The 20,970-nt window shown below is 44.8% G+C and overlaps 2 protein-coding genes across 2 annotated transcripts in view; both read left to right on the forward strand.

Moving 5' to 3' along the window:
- Positions 1 to 20,970, forward strand: part of LOC149460770 (uncharacterized) — a 93,077-nt gene that overhangs the window by 31,495 nt on the left and 40,612 nt on the right. The window contains 1 exon segment of the mRNA XM_089679238.1: positions 10,270 to 11,460. Coding sequence (XP_089535364.1) covers positions 10,270 to 11,460 — 1,191 coding nt within the window.
- Positions 1,632 to 8,059, forward strand: LOC149460771 (oocyte zinc finger protein XlCOF7.2-like). Its single transcript, XM_089679323.1, has 2 exons — positions 1,632 to 1,762; positions 7,806 to 8,059. Exons 1-2 carry the CDS (start codon positions 1,658 to 1,660, stop codon positions 7,995 to 7,997), a joined length of 297 nt encoding a protein of 98 aa, XP_089535449.1. The 5' UTR covers positions 1,632 to 1,657; the 3' UTR covers positions 7,998 to 8,059.

A 20,970-nucleotide genomic window follows, 5' to 3' on the forward strand; every position in this document is an offset into this window, starting at 1 on the left:
GGTAGAGTAGCTGAAGGCATCTGGGTGGATAGGGTTGGTGGGGAGCAGGGCTCTTAGGGAAGAAAAGGTTGTCAGGCTCAGGGGGACTCTGAGGTAGGGAGGGGGGCTCTTAGTCTATGATTACTCTCCCACCTGCATTTACTTTCCAGACCTCCTTACTGACCTACCAGGAAAGGAAGACAACCTTCACCTTCTGACCATCTCACTGGTCATATATTATTTTCCAGTATACCAAGTGGAATGAAGGAGGGCAGTACTTTCCCCCTTGGTGGGCACTTGTTCTTAGAGGAGGTCTGTTGGTGCATTATTGACTAACAGGTAGTCAGGGGTCAGTGCTATACATCTTCAGGAGACACTCCAATATCTTCCCATGACACAGGCTCTGGCAGTGCCCGGTGCTGGAATTCAGAGCCCCAGGAACCCACCACCACTCTGTACAATGTCCTGGATATCACAGTATACTTGGCAATGAAGAGAACTAACCCCTCCATTATGTTGTTCTCCTCCTACCCATGATGAGCTGTCATTGGATGGAAGAGAACAGACTCCTCCCCCACAGCTCTCTACTACACCAGTAGCATCCTCCTGCTATCCAATCCAATTCCTTCTCTTATTGCAAAGAGTGACAGTGACATCACTCCTGTCAGTCAGCAGGCTGCCGGAGATTGGAGCCTTGCATTCAGAGTTCTAGCTATTAAAGTCAGCAACTCTGGCCAAAAGTCAGCAAGTTCCTCTTCCTGGACATCATGATGAGCCGACATTGACCTCACAGCACTGCCTCAGAGCAAACAAGTCATAGGAAGGATCGTATTTATCATTCCTTGTCTGCAGATCTAAAACTCATCAAAACCAGTTCAGAGACCAAAAAACCTAACAGAGAAAAGAGGATTTCTGATCTGGCAGGTCAAGATAGTGCCAGGACCTCCAAGATATAGCAAATACTAAACAGTTCAGATTAAATATCTTCCCTTGGGGAGAGTAGTCCTTAAATGTCCAGCAACCCTCCTATTCCCCCCTCACATCCACATCCTATTATTGTGTGACCAATACCATCCAAATCATTCTTACTTTAATTTCCCAAAGTTATCCGTCTACAAGGAGACCTGTATAGATCACATGATGGCACCAATGAGGATGGAGGAGGACCAGAGTCACATGACTGAGAAGATACTAAACCTCACCCTGGAGATCATCTACCTGCTGACCGGAGAGGTGAGGAGGATTCTGGGAGGTCACATGACATCACTCTTATCTCTATTAATAAAAAAGATCTGACCAGAGAGGTGAGGAGGATTCTGGGAGGTCACATGACATCGCTCTTATCTCTGTTAATAAAACAGACCTGATCGGAGAGGTGAGGAGGATTCTGGGAGGTCACATGACATCACTCTCATCTCTATTAATAAAACACAGACCTGACCGGAGAGGTGAGGAGGATTCTGGGAGGTCACATGACATCACTTTTATCTCTATTAATAAAACACAGACCTGACCGGAGAGGTGAGGAGGATTCTGGGAGGTCACATGACATCACTTTTATCTCTATTAATAAAACACAAACCTGACCGGAGAGGTGAGGAGGATTCTGGGAGTCTAACATGATATTCCTTTTGGTTCCTCAATACAGAGATTTCCTCTTCTGAAGTCAGGTGATCATATGACCATCACAGTGCCTCCATGTGACTCCCTAAACCCTGAGAGACACAACATGCAGAAGATTCTAGAAGTCACCAAGAAGATGATGGAGCTGCTGACAGGAGAGGTGAGCGGTGCCGGGAATTCTGGGACATTCTCCAGTAACAGACAAGGGATGTGTCTGGATGGTGACTGTATCATTGTGTGTGTCAGGTTCCTATAAGGTGTCAGGGTGTCACTGTCTATTTCTCCATGGAGGAGTGGGAGTATTTAGAAGGACACAAGGACCTCTACAAGGACGTCATGATGGACAATCAGCAGACTTTCAGGAAGATTGTAAGGAAGGAATTTCCCCGGAATGAGACGATATTGAAGCTCACCCTGGAGATCCTCAGCCTGCTGACTGGAGAGGTGAGTGTAATGAAGGGGTTAAATAAAGAACAAATCCTCTTGTGCTGCCAAACCTAATATGATGAACTAAGAGTGTCTGCAAACACCAAACTGCATTCCCACAACACTACAAAATAAATGGAGAGATAAATAGTGCTGCGCTACTCACTAAAGCTAACCATAAAGTAAACACCTGACAGAGCCCCTAACTAAGGTGATAGAAGTGCATACCTAGAGAATCACCAAACACAAGGGAAGGAAAAGATCCAAAAACAATGGATGTCCTGCTAGGCAACACCAAATGTGAACAAACCAATGAGTGCAACTTCAACAAATGTGCAAATAGATAGTCTGAGTAATATATATCAAGGCATAAATAATAATATATATAACAAAGCACACAAAATATAAAGATAATAATATTCCATTAAACACCCGGCTGGGCCCTCAACACAGTGACAGTCAGTGAATAAATGTCCGTAAATGCAGGAAAAATCAAGATCTGTAATGCAGAAAAGTCTTCAAATCAGCAGATATTCCACATATGACTTGGAAGAATCCTCCACCAGCGAGCGTGCACGCTCCCCTCCCATTTTGATCTCGGAATATATGTAAAATGTGCTTTAATATCAACCCAAAATCCAACCAGCTCTCCTCTGTAAGTACTTTACTGGCTCCTTCTCCAATTCCTCATCAGAAATCCGTGTTCAAAAAAACCTCAAAGGACATCTCATAGTGTAATACTTCATGTTTAATGTATAAAAACCGGGTATAGAATATTCAAAATCAGGCCAGCAGACCCATACAAGCATTGGTAATAACATACACAGGAACAGGTGTACCAAGATGGCGGCCGCCGTCTGACCAGAAATGGCGTCACTACACTTCCTTCACGTTACATCGCGAATCATGTGACTTCCTCAGGGACATGAATTTCTGATTGAGAATTGGAGAAGGAACCAATAAGCCAACTGACTAATACCTTGACTCCTTCAAAATGCTAGTCAAGAATTTAGAGTTACCCCAGGCCACGCCCTGTCCCCCGCAGCAGGTGCTTCCTTCAACTAGTCGAGAAATGGAAGTCCATAAGGCTGCGGAGGGCGAGCCATCCCTGGGATCCCAGTCCAAAGAGAATTCAGAAGGGCAGGGCCCCTCAGACAATCCCAGAGGCCCCTTTAGATACAAATTGTCCCTGGAGGAGGTAGACGATTTGTTGGGGGCTATTTATGCCACGCTGGATATTAAAGAGGATAAAACACCCTTTCACTGCATGACCAGATGTATCAGGGCATGGAAGAACAAAAGTGGAGGGTTTTTCCCATCCACGAGGTATTAGTGGATACAATAAAAAAGGAGTTGCAGGATCCTGAAAGAAAGCCCTTTTTCGCTAAATCCCTCAAATGCAGATTTCCGTTCGATGAAGATCTGTCTGCTTTGTGGATTAAAAATCCCAGGCTGGAAGCAGCATTTTCCCAAATAGCTAGAAGGATGGACTTAGCTTTTGAGGATATTATTATTATTATACAGTATTTATATAGCGCCAAAGGGTATGCTCAGCTCTGTACAGTAGCAAGGGGGACATAACATGAGACAAGACAGTAATAATGCAAAACATGAGGGGATCGAGGGCCCTGCTCTTTCGAGCTTACAATCTAGGAGGGAGGGGAAGGTGGTACAGGAGGAGATGGCTGTGGGGGATGGAGTGGTGGGAGGAGTGGAGGAGGTTAGTAGTTAGATGAGGTCAGGTGTTAGGTAAGGTTGGGGTAGGCTTCTCTGAAGAGGAGGGTTTTCAGGGTGCGCCTGAAGGTGAGGAGGGTAGGTGACAGTCTGATGGATGGGGGTTGGGAGTTCCAGAGGATGGGGGAAGTCCTGGAGAAGTCCTGCAATTGGGCGTGTGAGGAGGAGACCAGGAAGCTAGAGAGTAGGAGGTCCCGTGAGGAGCGGAGGGCACGGGTAGGGTAGTATTTGGGTATCAGGCCAGTTAGGTAGTTTGGGGCGGCATTGTGAATGGCTTTGTAGGTCAGAGCAGTTTGAATTTGATGCGTTGGGCAATCGGGAGCCAATGAAGGGATTGGCAGAGGGGGGAGGCAGATGTGGAGCGGTTGGTGAGGTGGATGAGTCTAGCCGCTGAGTTTAGGATCGACTGGAGTGGGGATAGCGCTCGTTTGGGTAGGCCAGTGAGAAGGGAATTACAATAGTCCAGGCGTGAGATGATGAGGGAGTGTACGAGTTGTTTGGTGGTGTCTGGGGTGAGGAATGCGCGTATCTTGGAGATGTTGCGGAGGTGGAGCCTGCAAGATCTAGATAGCAGTTGGATGTGGGGTGGGAAGGAGAGGTGGGAGTCCAGGGTGACACCCAGGACTTTGGCGTGTGGGGTGGAAGAGATGGTGGCGTTGTTAGTAGTGATGGAGAGGATGGGGGGGGCACGGGGTGGGGGGAAGACCAGGAGCTCGGTTTTGGATAGGTTAAGTTTGAGGAAATGGAGCGACATCCAGTCTGATATGTTGTTTAGGAGGTGGGTGATGCGGGCAGAGAGTGAGGGGGTGAGGTGGGGGGTGGAGAGGTAAATTTGGGTGTCGTCGGCATAGAGGTGGTAATTGGGAGTGAATAAGTTTGCCAAGGGAGGAGGTATAGATGGAGAAGAGGAGGGGCCCGAGGACACAGAGGGGGAGGTGGCAGTGTTGTAGGTGACGCTGAAGGAGCGTTGGGAAAGGTAGGAGGAGAACCAACAGAGAGCAGCGTCCTGGATGCCAAGGGAGTGCAGTTTGGCAAGGAGGAGGGGGTGGTCAACAGTGTCGAAGGCCACGGAGAGATCGAGGAGCAGGAGGATAGAATAGTGGCTATTGGCTTTGGCGGTTAGCAGGTCATTGGTGATTTTAAGTAGGGCGGATTTGGTGGAGTGTAGGGGACGGAAGCCAGACTGTAGGGGGTCAAGGAGGTTGTTATCAGTGAGGTGGGCGCTTAGGCGATTGTAGGCCAGGCGCTCAAGGAGCTTGGAAGTGAAGGGCAACAAGGAGATGGGTCTAAGGTTGTTAAGGTTGGTGGGGTCAAGGGAGGGTTTTTTGAGTATGGGGGTGATGTGTGCATGCTTTAGAGGGGAGGGGAAGGTGCCGGTGGAGAGGGAGAGATTTAAGATGTGGGTGAGGGAGCGAATGATGGAGGGGGGGTGACTGGAGGAGCTGTGAGGGGATAGGGTCCAGGGGGCAGGTGGTGAGGGGGGCTTCAGTGAAGACCTTAGAGACCTCCTCGGGGGTAGTTGGGCTGAAGGAGTGGAGTGTTGGGGAGGTGATGATGTGCAGGGCATTAAGTATAGTGGGGGGTAGTGCTATGAGGTCAGGGGAGGGGGCGGTTGAGGGGTTGGAGGAGGGCGGGAGGCTGGGTGGAGAGGTGGATTGTGAGTTTACAATGTCCTTACAGATTGCGTCAATCTTGTTTTGGAAGTGAGTGGCAATCTTGTGGGCGATGAGTGAGGTGCTGGGTGGAGGGGGAGAGAGCAGGGATTTGAAAGTGGAGAAGAGCCGACGAGGACAGGTGGAGAGGGTGTTGATAAGGGTTATGAAATAGGCTTGCTTGGCGGCATGGAGGGAGGTGGTGTAGGTGAGGTAGGCGGCTTTATAGAGGGAGAACGCACGAGGGGATCTGGTTTTGCGCCATAAGCGCTCCAGCGTGTGACTGCGTCGTTTGAGGCATTTTGTGTGGTTGTTTTTCCAGGGTTGAAGCAGTCGGGATATAATGCTACGTGTGGTTAGGGGTGCCAGGGAGTCAAGGGCAGCTGACAGTGAGTCATTGTATGCAGTAGTGGCCAGGTCAGGGAATGAGTGATTGGGAATCACGGCCCATTGCTTTATTAATCTTTAACTGAGCCAGTTCCTCTGCTACCTCTGTCTCTGGAAATCCTAAAAGTGATCCATCATTACTGGAACCAATATGATTTCCCAACTTATTATTGTTAGTATAATTTATTTCTGAGAAGACGCATTGTTTAAGTGGTTTGCTACATCCAGGTCTCCCTTAACATAAGTGTTGTGCCCAGTTTTCATTTTAGTGATCCCATCGTATTTTCTATTTCTATCACCAATGTACCTCAAAAATGTTTTATCTCCTTTCTTCATAGATTTAGCAATTTCCTCCTCTTTCTGTGCTTTGGCAGCGCTGATAATGTGTTTGGCCTCCTTTTGTCTATTTTTATACTCTTCTCTATCAGCTCCACCTCCTGTTTCCTTGAATCTCCTATATGATGATTTCTTTTCCTTTACTATCCTACTTCTCTCTTTAGTGAACCATATTGGTTTTCTCTTCTGTTTATTCTTACTAACTTGCCTGACATAATCTGGTTGCCTCCAGGATGGTAGACTCTATCAGTGCCCACTGATAACTTACTCCGGTCCTTTTACTCCAACCTTTCAACTCATTTCACCCATTTCACCAAAATTTGTCTTTTTGGAATCTAAATCTTTTGTTTTTCTACATGATTTTTCAGTTCTTATTTTAATATCAAACCAAAGACATCGGTGATCACTAGAACCCACATTTTCTCCCACCTCAACATTAGACAGTTGATCCCCATTTGTCAGTACTAGCTCTAGAATATGATCGCCTTGGGTTGGACGTTTTAGAGAAGCCCCATTCAGTGCTTCCATTACATCCTGCTTGTAATAGCAGTTTGAGAATTCCAGTTAATGTCAGGCGTGGTGACGTCACCCATAATGAAAACCTTCCCCTTCATTGCCATTTGAGTTATCTCATCAATCAAGAAGTCATTCTAATCTTCAGCCTGTCCTGGGGGTCTGTATATGACACCAGTTCTAAGGGGAGATCCCTCTCTGGTTGGAAGGCAGACCCAGAGGGTTTCCAGTATTTAATTTGTTGTTTGAATTAATGTTCTCCTTATGCTATTTCTGACATATATGACAACTCCACCTCCCCTCCCCCCTACTCTGTCTTTCCTGTATAGTGTATACCCTGGTATAGTTACTTCCCAGTCATCTGAATCCTTGAACCACGTCTCTGTAATTACAACAAGGTCCAAGTGGTCCCTAGACATAAGAGCTGTCAGCTCACAAAGCTTGTTGCCTAAACTCGGAGCATTAGTGCAATGACATGACAAGCACTGCCATCTACTGCTTTATGTTTACCACCCGAAACTGTAACTGAAGTGACCCCATCAGCCCCGTCCTGAGCAACACCAACCTCACATTTGTTTCAGCCTGCTGGGGACAGAAATGATCCTCAACAATGACATCTCTGCCCCCATTTCTCAGTTTAAATGCATGTCCAAAAACCTTCTAAATTCCATAGTAAGGAGCTGAGCGCCCTTGTGTGAGGGATGCAGACCATCTCTATTGTACAGCTCAATGTCAGACCACCTGATGGCATCACGACTAACAGAACCAAAACCTTCTGCTTTGCACCAATCCTTTCACCAAACCTTGGACTCTGCTATGCCAAGTACTTCCTCTTGTTGTCCATTATGGACAGGTAAGACCTCTTTGTATCACACAGAACTGTACAGGAGTCATGAAGAAATCTACCGACAATGACACCAGAAGGAGACCTCATCGTATGACCACAAGATCCTCGAGAATCCAGAATCCCATCACCATCCCTCCACCTCTATCCCTGATACCTACAAGACAGAAGACACAGAAGATTCTAGAAGTCACAGAGAAGATGATGGAGCTGCTGACAGGAGAGGTGAGCGGTGCCGGGAATTCTGGGACATTCTCCAGTAACAGACAAGGGATGTGTCTGGATGGTGACTGTATCATTGTGTGTGTCAGGTTCCTATAAGGTGTCAGGATGTCACTGTCTATTTCTCCATGGAGGAGTGGGAGTATTTAGAAGGACACAAGGATCTCTACAAGGACGTCATGATGGACAATCAGCCGCCCCTCACATCACCGGGTAAGAGGAGACTTTATTGTAAAGGAGAGAGCAGTACGGAGGATCCATCTAGATCCCCCATCATCTGATAAACACATAGAAACAATGGATTCAGTCTCAGGAGATGGGAGGCAGCAGTGTGGGACCTCTGCAGCTTGTCTCATGTGGACATCTAGGCCATCACTATTTGCTGAATACTAATATTATGAGTCCTGACCCTTACACTGTATATATTATATTGTACATTACATACTCCTGACCCCTGCACTATATACTCTATGTTGTACATTACATACTCCTGACCCCTGCAATATATACTCTGTGTTGTACATTACATACTCCTGACCCCTGCACTATACACTGTATGTTGTACATTACATACTCCTGACCTCTGCACTATATACTCTATGTTGTACATTACATACTCCTGACCCCTGCACTATATACTCTATGTTGTACATTACATACTCCTGACCCCTGCACTATATACTGTATGTTGTACATTACATACTCCTGACCCCTGCACTATATACTCTATATTGTACATTACATACTCCTGACCCCTGCACTATATACTCTGTTGTACATTACATACTCCTGACCCCTGCACTATATACTCTATGTTGTACATTACATACTCCTGACCTCTGCACTATATACTCTATGTTGTACATTACATACTCCTGACCCCTGCACTATATACTCTGTTGTACATTACATACTCCTGACCCCTGCACTATATACTCTATGTTGTACATTACATACTCCTGACCTCTGCACTATATACTCTATGTTGTACATTATATATCCCTGACCCCTGCACTATATACACTGTCAGGGGTGTCAAGCTCCATTTCATCGCGGGCCGTATCAACTTTATGGTTGCCCTCAAAGGGCCGGTTGTACATGTAAGACTAGATGTCCAGAACACCTCACCCCCCATTACATCAGATGTAAAAAATCTGACACCCTCCCTAACATCACCATGCACCCCCTTTGGGGGCAGAGCTATAAAGCAGAAGGTATATGGTCTGGAGGAAGACCAGAGGAGGAGTGGAGTCAGTTACCAGAGTCTGCTGAATGCTTTGACCAGGGGAGGCAGAGATGAGGGGGTGCTGCAGCTGCACTGAGAGGTAAAGGATTTGGCAGAGGAATTATATTCTCCTCTATGATGATGACTGCTGAGACAAGCTGGAGACAAGGGGGTACCTGCAGGAGAGGTGCAAGGGCCACATGAAATGGCCTGGAGGGCCGGATTCAGCCCACGGGCCTTGTGTTTGACACCTGTGTTCTATGTTGTACACTGCATGCTCCTGACCTATAGTATATACTCTGATATACATTACATACTCCTGACCCCTGCACTATATACTCTGTTGTACATTATATCTTCCTGATCAGTGCATTATATACTCTATGTTGTACATTACATACTCCTGACCCCTGCACTATATACTCTGTTGTACATTACATACTCCTGACCCCTGCACTATATACTCTGTTGTACATTACATACTCCTGACCCCTGCACTATATACTCTATGTTGTACATTACATACTCCTGACCCCTGCACTATATACTCTATGTTGTACATTACATACTCCTGACCCCTGCACTATATACTCTATGTTGTACATTACATACTCCTGACCCCTGCACTATATACTCTGTTGTACATTATATACTCCTGACCCCTGCACTATATACTCTATGTTGTACATTACATACTCCTGACCCCTGCACTATATACTCTATGTTGTACATTCCATAGTCCTGAATTTCTGCTGTCCCCCCTCCCCCCACTGCTATATATACACATAATATGGATTCTCTTTTGTTACACCCATTTCCTCCCAGTTGGACATTTTATATCGGATGATGTGATTGGAGCACAGACTTTTACATGGTGATAATAATGTGATAACATCCTCCAACTTTGGACCCTTAAACAGAAAGTGATAATGAGGGAGGAGTCAATACCCCAATGATGGTGGTCCTCAGGATCAGTCCAGTCTTCATCTTGGTTGTTCTCCCCCATCCTCACTCTCTGACCTCTGGTGGGTCTCAGCCCCGCTGTTCTTCATGACTAAATCATGGAGTAAATAAGAAAGTGCAGTACTTCTTGTGTTGGGAAGATGGCGATGAGTGATAGAGGGGGTGGGGACCCTCGTCCTATAATCCCCTCATCACTGTCCCTCCTATAAAAGACAGTTCTGGTTGTTTCCTCACTCTCTGACTAAGGTCCATGAATAAAGAAATATCCTGGTAGGAGATCAGAGGAGCCATTTCCTAGTTCCCTTGAGGGAATTTTGCGCTCCTCAGAGACCAAGCTGCCTGATGTAGGTGGAGTCCTGATTTGGGGGAACCAATCAGCTCCTGTCTAGTAATCCTCTTTGTCTTTGTATTTTAGTCCATGGCCGGGAGATGAGGAAAACCTCCGAGGATTGTCTCACTTTGTCTCCAGACTGGAAAGTAGAAGATGAGGACATCACACAGTATAGTCCAGGAGAAAACCCGGCTCCCTTCAATGTCCATCCGGCACCACCCAGTGTAGATGGACCATCGGATTCCTTGTATCCTGAGGAACCTCAGACTGTGCGGGACCGGGTCGGCCTTCCAACAGAGAAGAGGTTTCCTTGTACTGAGTGCGGGAAATGTTTTGCAAGGAAGTTCAATCTTTACGGACATCAGAGATCTCACACGGAGGAGAATCCGTATTCCTGTTCTGAGTGCGGGAAAAGGTTTTCACGGAAGTCCCATCTTTCCACACATGAGAGATCTCACACGGGGGTGATGCCATATTCCTGTCCTGAGTGTGGAAAATGCTTTTCAGAGAAGTCCCATCTTCACATACATCAGAGATCTCACACGGGGGAGAAGCCGTATTCCTGTCCTGAGTGCGGGAAATGTTTTTCACAGACCTCCAATCTTTACAGACATCAGAGATCTCACATGAGGGAGAAGCCGTATTCCTGTTCTGAGTGCGGGAAATGTTTTTCACGTAAGTCCAATCTTTCCACACATGAGAGATCTCACACGGGGGTGATGCCATATTCCTGTCCTGAGTGTGGGAAATGCTTTACAGAGAAGTCCCATCTTCACTCACATCAGAGATCTCACACGGGGGAGAAGCCGTATTCCTGTCCTGAGTGCGGGAAATGTTTTTCACAGATCTCCAATCTTTACAGACATCAGAGATCTCACATGAGGGAGAAGCCGTATTCCTGTTCTGAGTGCGGGAAATGTTTCTCACGGAAGTCTCATCTTTCCAGACATCAGAGATCACACACGGGGGAGAAGCCGTATTCCTGTCCTGAGTGCGGGAAATGTTTTTCACAGACGTCCCATCTTTCCGCACATCAAAGATCTCACACGGGGGTAATGCCATATTCCTGTCCTGAGTGTGGGAAATGTTTTTCACAGATATCCAATCTTCACACACATCAGAGATTGCACACTGGGCAAAAGCCATATTCCTGTCCTGAGTGCGGGAAAAGTTTTTCACATAGATCCACTCTTTACAGACATCAGAGATCTCACACGGGGGAGAAGCCACTTCCCTGTCCTGAGTGAGGGAAATGTTCCTCACTGAAGTCCTGTCTTCCTGTACATCAGGGGTCCCACACAACCCTGGAGGTGTATTAGTGCCTTGAGTGCGGGAAATGTCTTCTAGATGAATGTTGCTGGACATCCCAGCTCTCATGTGGGGAAGAAGCACACCCTGATATACACCTCAGATATACTCCATGGCTGATCTTCATCATGGAAGAAACAGTTGATAAGGAGATCAGAGGTCCCCAAAGACATGGATGAAGTGTGGGACCGGGTTGGCCATTGATGGCAGGAGAAGAATAAAAATGGAGTCCTGACCTGTCATTGGCTGAGTACATTTTGTGGTTGGAGATTTCACAAACACTTAGAGGTCTGTTATAAAAAAAATAAAAACAAAATAAAAAGCAATAATATCAAAAATATATATTTATTAAAAAAAATCAGTGCAAAATGGTGATGATAAATAATAAACAATACAAGATAACAGTACAATGATCTAATCCACAATAATGGGGAGAAATACAAGCCAGCAATTACTGCCAAATATTAATGAATTACATCCAACTGTCTGGAAATGTGTAAGAAATCAGTAACTCAGCAACATGTGACAACAGATATACAAATCCACCCCGTGATCTCTCTACACCCAGATATTAAACGCTCAACGTGTACCTTGCCATGACTTGAAAGCCATGGATGAAGTGTGGGACCAGGTTGGCCATTGATGGCAGGAGAAGAATAAAAATGGAGTCCTGCCATAGAGCACTGGGCTGACTTCTCATTGGGGTGCAGCCTATATGCTAGAGATGGTTTGTACCTAAATGGAAGGGGGTCTGCTGTGCTGGGGGAGGGGTTAATGGGAAGGCTGGAGGAGTATATAAACTAGGATGGAGGGGGGAGGGAGAATTCGATTATAAGGGGGTAGACAGATCAGACCGGGGTCAGTACTTATTGGTGGGTGGAATGGGGGGAGGGCTATGGCAGATGATAAGAGGGTTCCCATGTTACAAACAACCAGTGGAATTGGTACTATTTGTATGAAAATAAAAAATACACAAAATCCGTGTGAACAAGGAGTCGGTGAATGAACAAGGAGTCGGTGAATGAACAAGGTGTCAGTGAATGAAAGTGTTTGTTCCCCAATGCCAGAAGTGTGCCCAGCACAATAGGTGAGTTGGAAGGTTTGGTGCATGAAGAGAACTAGGATTGAATTGGTATTGCTGAATCTTGGCTTCATTCCTCACATGACTGGGCCATTCATATTCCTGGCTAGGTTCTCTTTCGGAGAGATGGGGGAAATAGGAAAGGTGGTGGTGTCTGTCTCTATGTGAGAAGTGATCTCAGAGTGAGTGTGAAAGAGGACCTAGTTGATGGAGAGTGTGATGAGGCTGAAGTATTACGGGTGGAACTGCACATGGGGGGCGGTACTACAAAGGTCATCATTGGAGTTTGTTATAGGCCTCCCAGTGTTAATGAGGAGTTGGAGACTCAGCTCCTCCCACAGATGGAAAGGGCTGGGACAGTGATAATAATGGGGGATGGTAACTACCCTGAAAGTGACTGGAGTAATGGTACTGCCGGAACAGTTAAAGGGCAAAAATGTACAAACCTACTACAGGACGATTTTATGGTCCAGTTCATAGAGGCCACAACTAGGAATGATGCTCTGCTGGACCTGGTCATCTCCAACCATGCTGAGCTTATTACGAATGTCCATATAAAAGAACATCCGGGTAGCAGTGACCATAACATGATATCATTTATTGTTAGCTGTAAACAGCGAGCACATACGGGAAAATAAAACACTCAACTTTAACCTCCCTGGCGGTCTGATTCTTTCCGATTTTTGGTGCTGAAAGCGGTACCATTTTTTTGCATGGAAATATGTAGTTTTTTATTGTAGGCTGTAATTTTTAGGAATAACTCACTGAAATCTGTCCGAAAAAGAGTCTATTAAACATCCCGGATATGATAAAACTTGAAACACGAAATCATAAATTATAATTTAATAAATAATAAAAAATAATAATATCATAATAATAAATGTAATTCAATAATATAATCAAACCAAAAACACTGAAATTTGAAATACAGAGGCAAATTCGCACATCGCTGAGCAAAATCGCAGAATCGTTTTCAGTGTCTGATGACGAATTTCCCCCACAAATCATTATCACTCAATTCTGCAAGTGGTTCTAATTTACTATCGCTGTTCTAAAACCGCTTTTGACGTAAAGGGACGCTTTTTGGCGCTTTTTGGCCTCCATGGACTTTTCTAAGTTTCCAGGCAGAAAGAACAGTCAAAATGCAGGCAGGGCGCCGGACAAAGCACTCGGGACAAAATGTATGTGAAATGCAGTGGAAAAAGCAATGACAGCAAAAATGTCATTTTTTTAAAAATTTCAAATTTCCTGCCGGTTCCGCCGCCCGAACGTTCCGACGTCACAGGGACCGGAACACGGAAGCCGGATGCCGGCATCCGCCGGAGGAGATGGCCAGGGACGCTGCAAGGGACCCATCGTGGGAGCGAAGGACAAGGTAAGTGCTGCAGGGACCCCCAGAGAACGCTGCATGGTAAGCCCGAGTGTAGCTCGGGGTTACCGTTCTTGGTATAGAAATTCTACCCCGAGCTACACTCGGGAATACCGCCAAGGAGGTTAAGAGAGCTAATTTTCCAAGGGTGAGATCTGCTCTCCAAGACTTAGACTGGGAGGGAATATTGGCATCGATGAACACAACACAGAAATGGGAGTTCTTCATAAAGACTGTATGTGACCACACTGCAAAATATATTCCCATGGGCAACAAGTATAAAAGGCTACAAATCCAACCTATGTGGCTTACGGCCAAAGTTACAAAAGCGATAGATAATAAGAAAAGAGCTTTTATTAAATATAACAATGAAGGAACACGATCATCGTTTACACATTACAAAGAATAGAACAGAATACGCAAAAAGGAAATAAAGGCGCAAAAACTGAAAACAAACGACAGAAAGATATCAGGACGACCCCAAAACATTCCTCCAATATATGAATAGTAGAAAGGTCCGGTCCCAGCATGTAGGCCCTTTACAGAACCATCTAGGGGGGGTGACTGGGGACAAAGAGAAGGACAATGTATGAAATCCCTTCTTCAGCTCTGTGTATACAAAGGAGCATGGGGGGGCTCTTGTCCATAATGGGGGTGGTACTGACACCCCCCAGATGATCCACATTGGCTCACAATTGATATGATCCAGAAATATTTAGACAGAACAAAGGTGAATAAAGCCCCTGGACCGGATGGCAGACACCCACGGGGCCTTAAAGAATTCAGCTCTGTCATCTCACAGCCATTGTTTCTCATTTTTAGGGACTCTTTAATGACTGGCATAGTACCACTGGATTGGTGTAAGGCCAATGTGGGGCCACTATTCAAAGAAGGGTCAAAATCTTTCCCAAGTAATTATAGACCTGTTAGTGTAACTTCTATAGTTGGGAAGATACTGGAGAGATTAATAAAAGACAACATAGAGGAGTTCTTGCTGGAAACAAATATTGTAAGCCACAGACAGCATGGATTCATGAAAGACAGAAGTTGTCACACAAATCTGATTTCTTTTTATGAGGGGGTGAGCAAAACCTTGGACAGAGGGGTGGCTGTGGATGTGGTGTACTTGGACAGAGGGGTGGCGGTGGATGTGGTGTACTTGGACAGAGGGGTGGCTGTGGACGTGGTATACTTGGACAGAGGGGTGGATGTGGTATACTTGGACAGAGGGGTGGCAGTGGACGTGGTATACTTGGACAGAGGGGTGGCAGTGGACGTGGGATACTTGGACAGAGGGGTGGATGTGGTATACTTGGACAGAGGGGTGGCAGTGGACGTGGTATACTTGGACAGAGGGGTGGCAGTGGACGTGGGATACTTGGACAGAGGGGTGGCGGTGGACGTGGTATACTTGGACAGAGGGGTGGTGGTGGACGTGGTATACTTGGACAGAGGGGTGGAGGTGGACGTGGTATACTTGGACAGAGGGGTGGCGGTGGACGTGGGATACTTGGACAGAGGGGTGGCGGTGGACGTGGGATACTTGGACAGAGGGGTGGCGGTGGACGTGGGATACTTGGACAGAGGGGTGGCGGTGGACGTGGTATACTTGGACAGAGGGGTGGACGTGGTATACTTGGATTTTGCAAAAGCGTTTGACACAGTTCCCCACACACAGCTAATGTGTAAGGTAAAGTCTACAGGTTGGAAAAATCTGAATGTAAATGGATAGAAAACTGGCTAAAAGATCGAATTCAGACAGTAGTGGTTAAGGATTCATACTCTAAATTGTCTAGTCGTGTTATTGGTGTACCCCAAGGTTCAGTGTTATTAGTGGTGTACCTCAAGGTTCAGTGTTATTAGTGGGGTACCCCAAGGCACAGTGTTATTAGTGGGGTACCCCAGGGTTCAGTGTTATTAGTGGGGTACCCCAAGGTTCAGTGTTATTAGTGGGGTACCCCAAGGTTCAGTGTTGGGACCCTTACTTTTTAATACATTTATAAACAATATAAGTAGAGATGAGCGAATCGAACCAGGCGAAGTGGAATTCGATACGAATTTCAGGAAAAATTCGTCGAATCCGAATATTAGCCTACTTCGGGTGCGCGAATCGAATTTTTCCCGATCAGCCGGCAAAAGTGTCCCTGCAGAGAGCTCCGCTATTTCTGACAGTTCTCTGACAGTTCCTTCACATGTACAGCGGTTGAAACATTGTATCTATTTGTTTCCATTTAGGATACAGATGTTTTTATTCAGAAACAGATACAATGTTTCAACCGCTGTAAATGTGAAAGTCAGAGAACTGTCAGAAATAGAGGAGCTCTGCAGATACACTTAGCGGAGCTCTGCAGATACACTTTTTGCCGGCTTGGAATTCTTCTTATTTTCATCCTACTTCTTCTTCTTCTTCATCCTCATCCTCTTCTTCTTCTTCTGAGGATGAGGATGAAGAAGAAGAAGTAGGATGAAAATAAGAAGAATTCCAAGCCGGCAAAAAGTGTATCTGCAGAGCTCCTCTAAGTGTATCTGCAGAATAGAGGAGCTCTGCAGATACACTTTTTGCCGGCTTGGAATTCTTCTTCTTCTCATCCTTCTTCTTCTTCTCATCCTTCTTCTTCTTCTCATCCTTCTCCTTCTTCTCATCCTTCTCCTTCTTCTCATCCTTCTTCTTCTTCTCATCCTTCTCCTTCTTCTCATCCTTCTTCTTCTCATCCTTCTCCTTCTTCTCATCCTTCTTCTCATCCTTCTCCTTCTTCTCATCCTTCTTCTCATCCTTCTTCTCATCCTTCTCCTTCTTCTCATCCTTCTCCTTCTTCTCATCCTTCTCCTTCTTCTCATCCTTCTCATTCTCCTTCTTCTCATCCTTCTCCTTCTTCTCATCCTTCTCCTTCTCCTTCTTCTCATCCTTCTCCTTCTTCTCATCCTTCTCCTTCTCCTTTTTCTCATCCTTCTCCTTCTCCTTCTTCTCATCCTTCTCCTTCTCCATCTTCTCATCCTTCTCCTTCTTCTCATCCTTCTCCTTCTTCTCATCCTTCTCCTTCTTCTCATCCTTCTCCTTCTTCTCATCCTTCTTCTCATCCTTCTCCTTCTTCTCATCCTTCTCCTTCTTCTCATCCTTCTCCTTCTTCTCATCCTTCTTCTCATCCTTCTCCTTCTTCTCATCCTTCTTCTCATCCTTCTCCTTCTTCTCATCCTTCTTCTCATCCTTCTCCTTCTTCTCATCCTTCTCCTTCTTCTCATCCTTCTCCTTCTTCTCATCCTTCTTCTCATCCTTCTCCTTCTTCTCATCCTTCTCCTTCTTCTCATCCTTCTTCTCATCCTTCTCCTTCTTCTCATCCTTCTCCTTCTTCTCATCCTTCTCCTTCTCCTTCTTCTCATCCTTCTCCTTCTTCTCATCCTTCTCCTTCTTCTCATCCTTCTCCTTCTTCTCATCTTTCTCCTTCTCCTTCTTCTCATCCTTCTCCTTCTCCTTCTTCTCATCCTTCTCCTTCTCCTTCTTCTCATCCTTCTCCTTCTCCATCTTCTCATCCTTCTCCTTCTCCTTCTTCTCATCCTTCTCCTTCTTCTCATCCTTCTCCTTCTCCATCTTCTCATCCTTCTCCTTCTCCTTCTTCTCATCCTTCTCCTTCTTCTCATCCTTCTCCTTCTTCTCATCCTTCTCCTTCTCCTTCTTCTCATCCTTCTCCTTCTTCTCATCCTTCTCCTTCTCCTTCTTCTCATCCTTCTCCTTCTCCTTCCTCATCTCCAAGGGCATTTAAATTAAAGGTACAGTGTTCTGCACTAATTTAAAGGCTCTCTGAAGCCTAGAAACCCTTTTTATAAGTTAACTTCGTAGCGAATAAATTCGAATCGAATTTCTTCCTGAAATTCGGCGAATCAGCCGAATCGAATTTTTGAATAATTCGCTCATCTCTAAATATAAGGTCTGGGATTATAAATCCCATTTCAGTCTTTGCAGATGACACCAAGCTGTGCCGGGGAATAACGTCCTTACAGGATGTCTCCAACTTACAAGCCGACCTCAATGCTCTGTGTAATTGGGGGACTATGGGGCCAATGAGGGCTAATGGTGATAAATGTAAGGTTCTGCACTTGGGGGATAAAAATATGCATCATACTTACTAGGAGGGTACATCTTGGGGGGGTCAATGGTGGAGAAGGATCTGGGGGAGTCAATGGTGGAGAAGGATCTGGGGGGGTCAATTGTGGAGAAGGATCTGGGAGTTCTAATAGATCACAAGCTTAATAATGGCAGCAATGCAAAGCTGCGGGTTCTAAAGCGAGCAAAATCCTCTCTTGTATTAGGAGAGGTATAGACTCCAGAGAGAGAGATATCACCCCCCCCCCCCCCCCGGGTACAAATCATTAGTAAGACCTCATCTGGAATATACAGTTCAGTTTTGGGCTCCAATTCACAAAAAGTACATTGGGGAACTGGAGGAAGTACAGAGAAGGGAAACCAAACTGATACGAGGCATGGAGGAGATCAGCTATGAGGAAAGATTAGGGGAACTGAATGTATTCTCTACTGAGAAGAGGAGATTAAGGGGGGATATGATCTCCATGTATAATACACAAGGGGGGATATGATCTCCATGTATAATACATAAGGGGGGGATATGATCTCCATGTATAATACATAAGGGGGGATATGATCTCCATGTATAATACATAAGGGGGGATATGATCACCATGTATAATACATAAGGGGGGGATATGATCTCCATGTACAATACATAAGGGGGATATGATCTCCATGTATAATATATAAGGGGGATATGATCTCCATGTATAATACATAAGGGGGGGATATGATCTCCATGTATAATACATAAGGGGGGATATGATCACCATGTATAATACATAAGGGGGGATATGATCTCCATGTATAATACATAAGGGGGGATATGATCTCCATGTATAATACATAAGGGGGGGATATGATCTCCATGTATAATACATAAGGGGGATATGATCTCCATGTATAATACATAAGGGGGATATGATCTCCATGTATAATACATAAGGGGGGATATGATCTCCATGTATAATACATAAGGGGGATATGATCTCCATGTATAATACATAAGGGGGATATGATCTCCATGTATAATACATAAGGGGGATATGATCACCATGTATAATACATAAGGGGGGATATGATCACCATGTATAATACATAAGGGGGGGATATGATCTCCATGTACAATACATAAGGGGGATATGATCTCCATGTATAATATATAAGGGGGATATGATCTCCATGTATAATACATAAGGGGGATATGATCTCCGTGTATAATACATAAGGGGGGATATGATCTCCGTGTATAATACATAAGGGGGGGTATGATCTCCATGTATAATACATTAGGGGGATATGATCTCCATGTATAATACATAAGGGGGATGTGATCTAAATGTATAATACATAAGGGGGGATATGATCACCATGTATAATACATAAGGGGGGGATATGATCTCCATGTATAATACATAAGGGGGGGATATGATCTCCATGTATAATACATAAGGGGGATATGATCTCCATGTATAATACATAAGGGGGGATATGATCACCATGTGTAATACATAAGGGGGGATATGATCTCCATGTATAATACATAAGGGGGATATGATCTCCATGTATAATACATAAGGGGGGATATGATCTCCATGTATAATACATAAGGGGGATATGATCTCCATGTATAATACATAAGGGGGATATGATCACCATGTATAATACATAAGGGGGGATATGATCACCATGTATAATACATAAGGGGGGGATATGATCTCCATGTACAATACATAAGGGGGATATGATCTCCGTGTATAATACATAAGGGGGGATATGATCTCCATGTATAATACATAAGGGGGATATGATCACCATGTATAATACATAAGGGGGATATGATCTCCGTGTATAATACATAAGGGGGGATATGATCTCCGTGTATAATACATAAGGGGGGGTATGATCTCCATGTATAATACATTAGGGGGATATGATCTCCATGTATAATACATAAGGGGGATGTGATCTAAATGTATAATACATAAGGGGGGGATATGATCACCATGTATAATACATAAGGGGGGGATATGATCTCCATGTATAATACATAAGGGGGGATATGATCTCCATGTATAATACATAAGGGGGGATATGATCTCCATGTATAATACATAAGGGGGGATATGATCTCCATGTATAATACATAAGGGGGATATCATCTCCATGTAAAATACATAAGGGGGATATGATCTCCATGTATAATACATAAGGGGGATATGATCTCCGTGTATAATACATAAGGGGGGATATGATCTCCGTGTATAATACATAAGGGGGGGTATGATCTCCATGTATAATACATTAGGGGGATATGATCTCCATGTATAATACATAAGGGGGATATCATCTCCATGTAAAATACATAAGGGGGATATCATCTCCATGTATAATACATAAGGGGGGATATGATCTCCATGTATAATACATAAGGGGGGATATGATCTCCATAAATAATACATAAGGGGGATATGATCTCCATGTATAATACATAAGGGGGGATATGATCTCCATGTATAATACATAAGGGGGGGATATGATCTCCATGTATAATACATAAGGGGGATATGATCTCCATGTATAATACATAAGGGGGGATATGATCTCCATGTATAATACATAAGGGGGATATGATCTCCATGTATAATACATAAGGGGGGATATGATCTCCATGTATAATACATAAGGGGGATATGATCTCCATGTATAATACATAAGGGGGATATGATCACCATGTATAATACATAAGGGGGGATATGATCACCATGTATAATACATAAGGGGGGGATATGATCTCCATGTACAATACATAAGGGGGATATGATCACCATGTATAATACATAAGGGGGATATGATCTCCGTGTATAATACATAAGGGGGGATATGATCTCCGTGT

Source organism: Staurois parvus, unplaced genomic scaffold, assembly GCF_062004578.1.
Source record: "Staurois parvus isolate SC_StPar_1 unplaced genomic scaffold, SC_StPar_1.0 ptg000221l, whole genome shotgun sequence".
NCBI lineage: Eukaryota > Metazoa > Chordata > Amphibia > Anura > Ranidae > Staurois > Staurois parvus.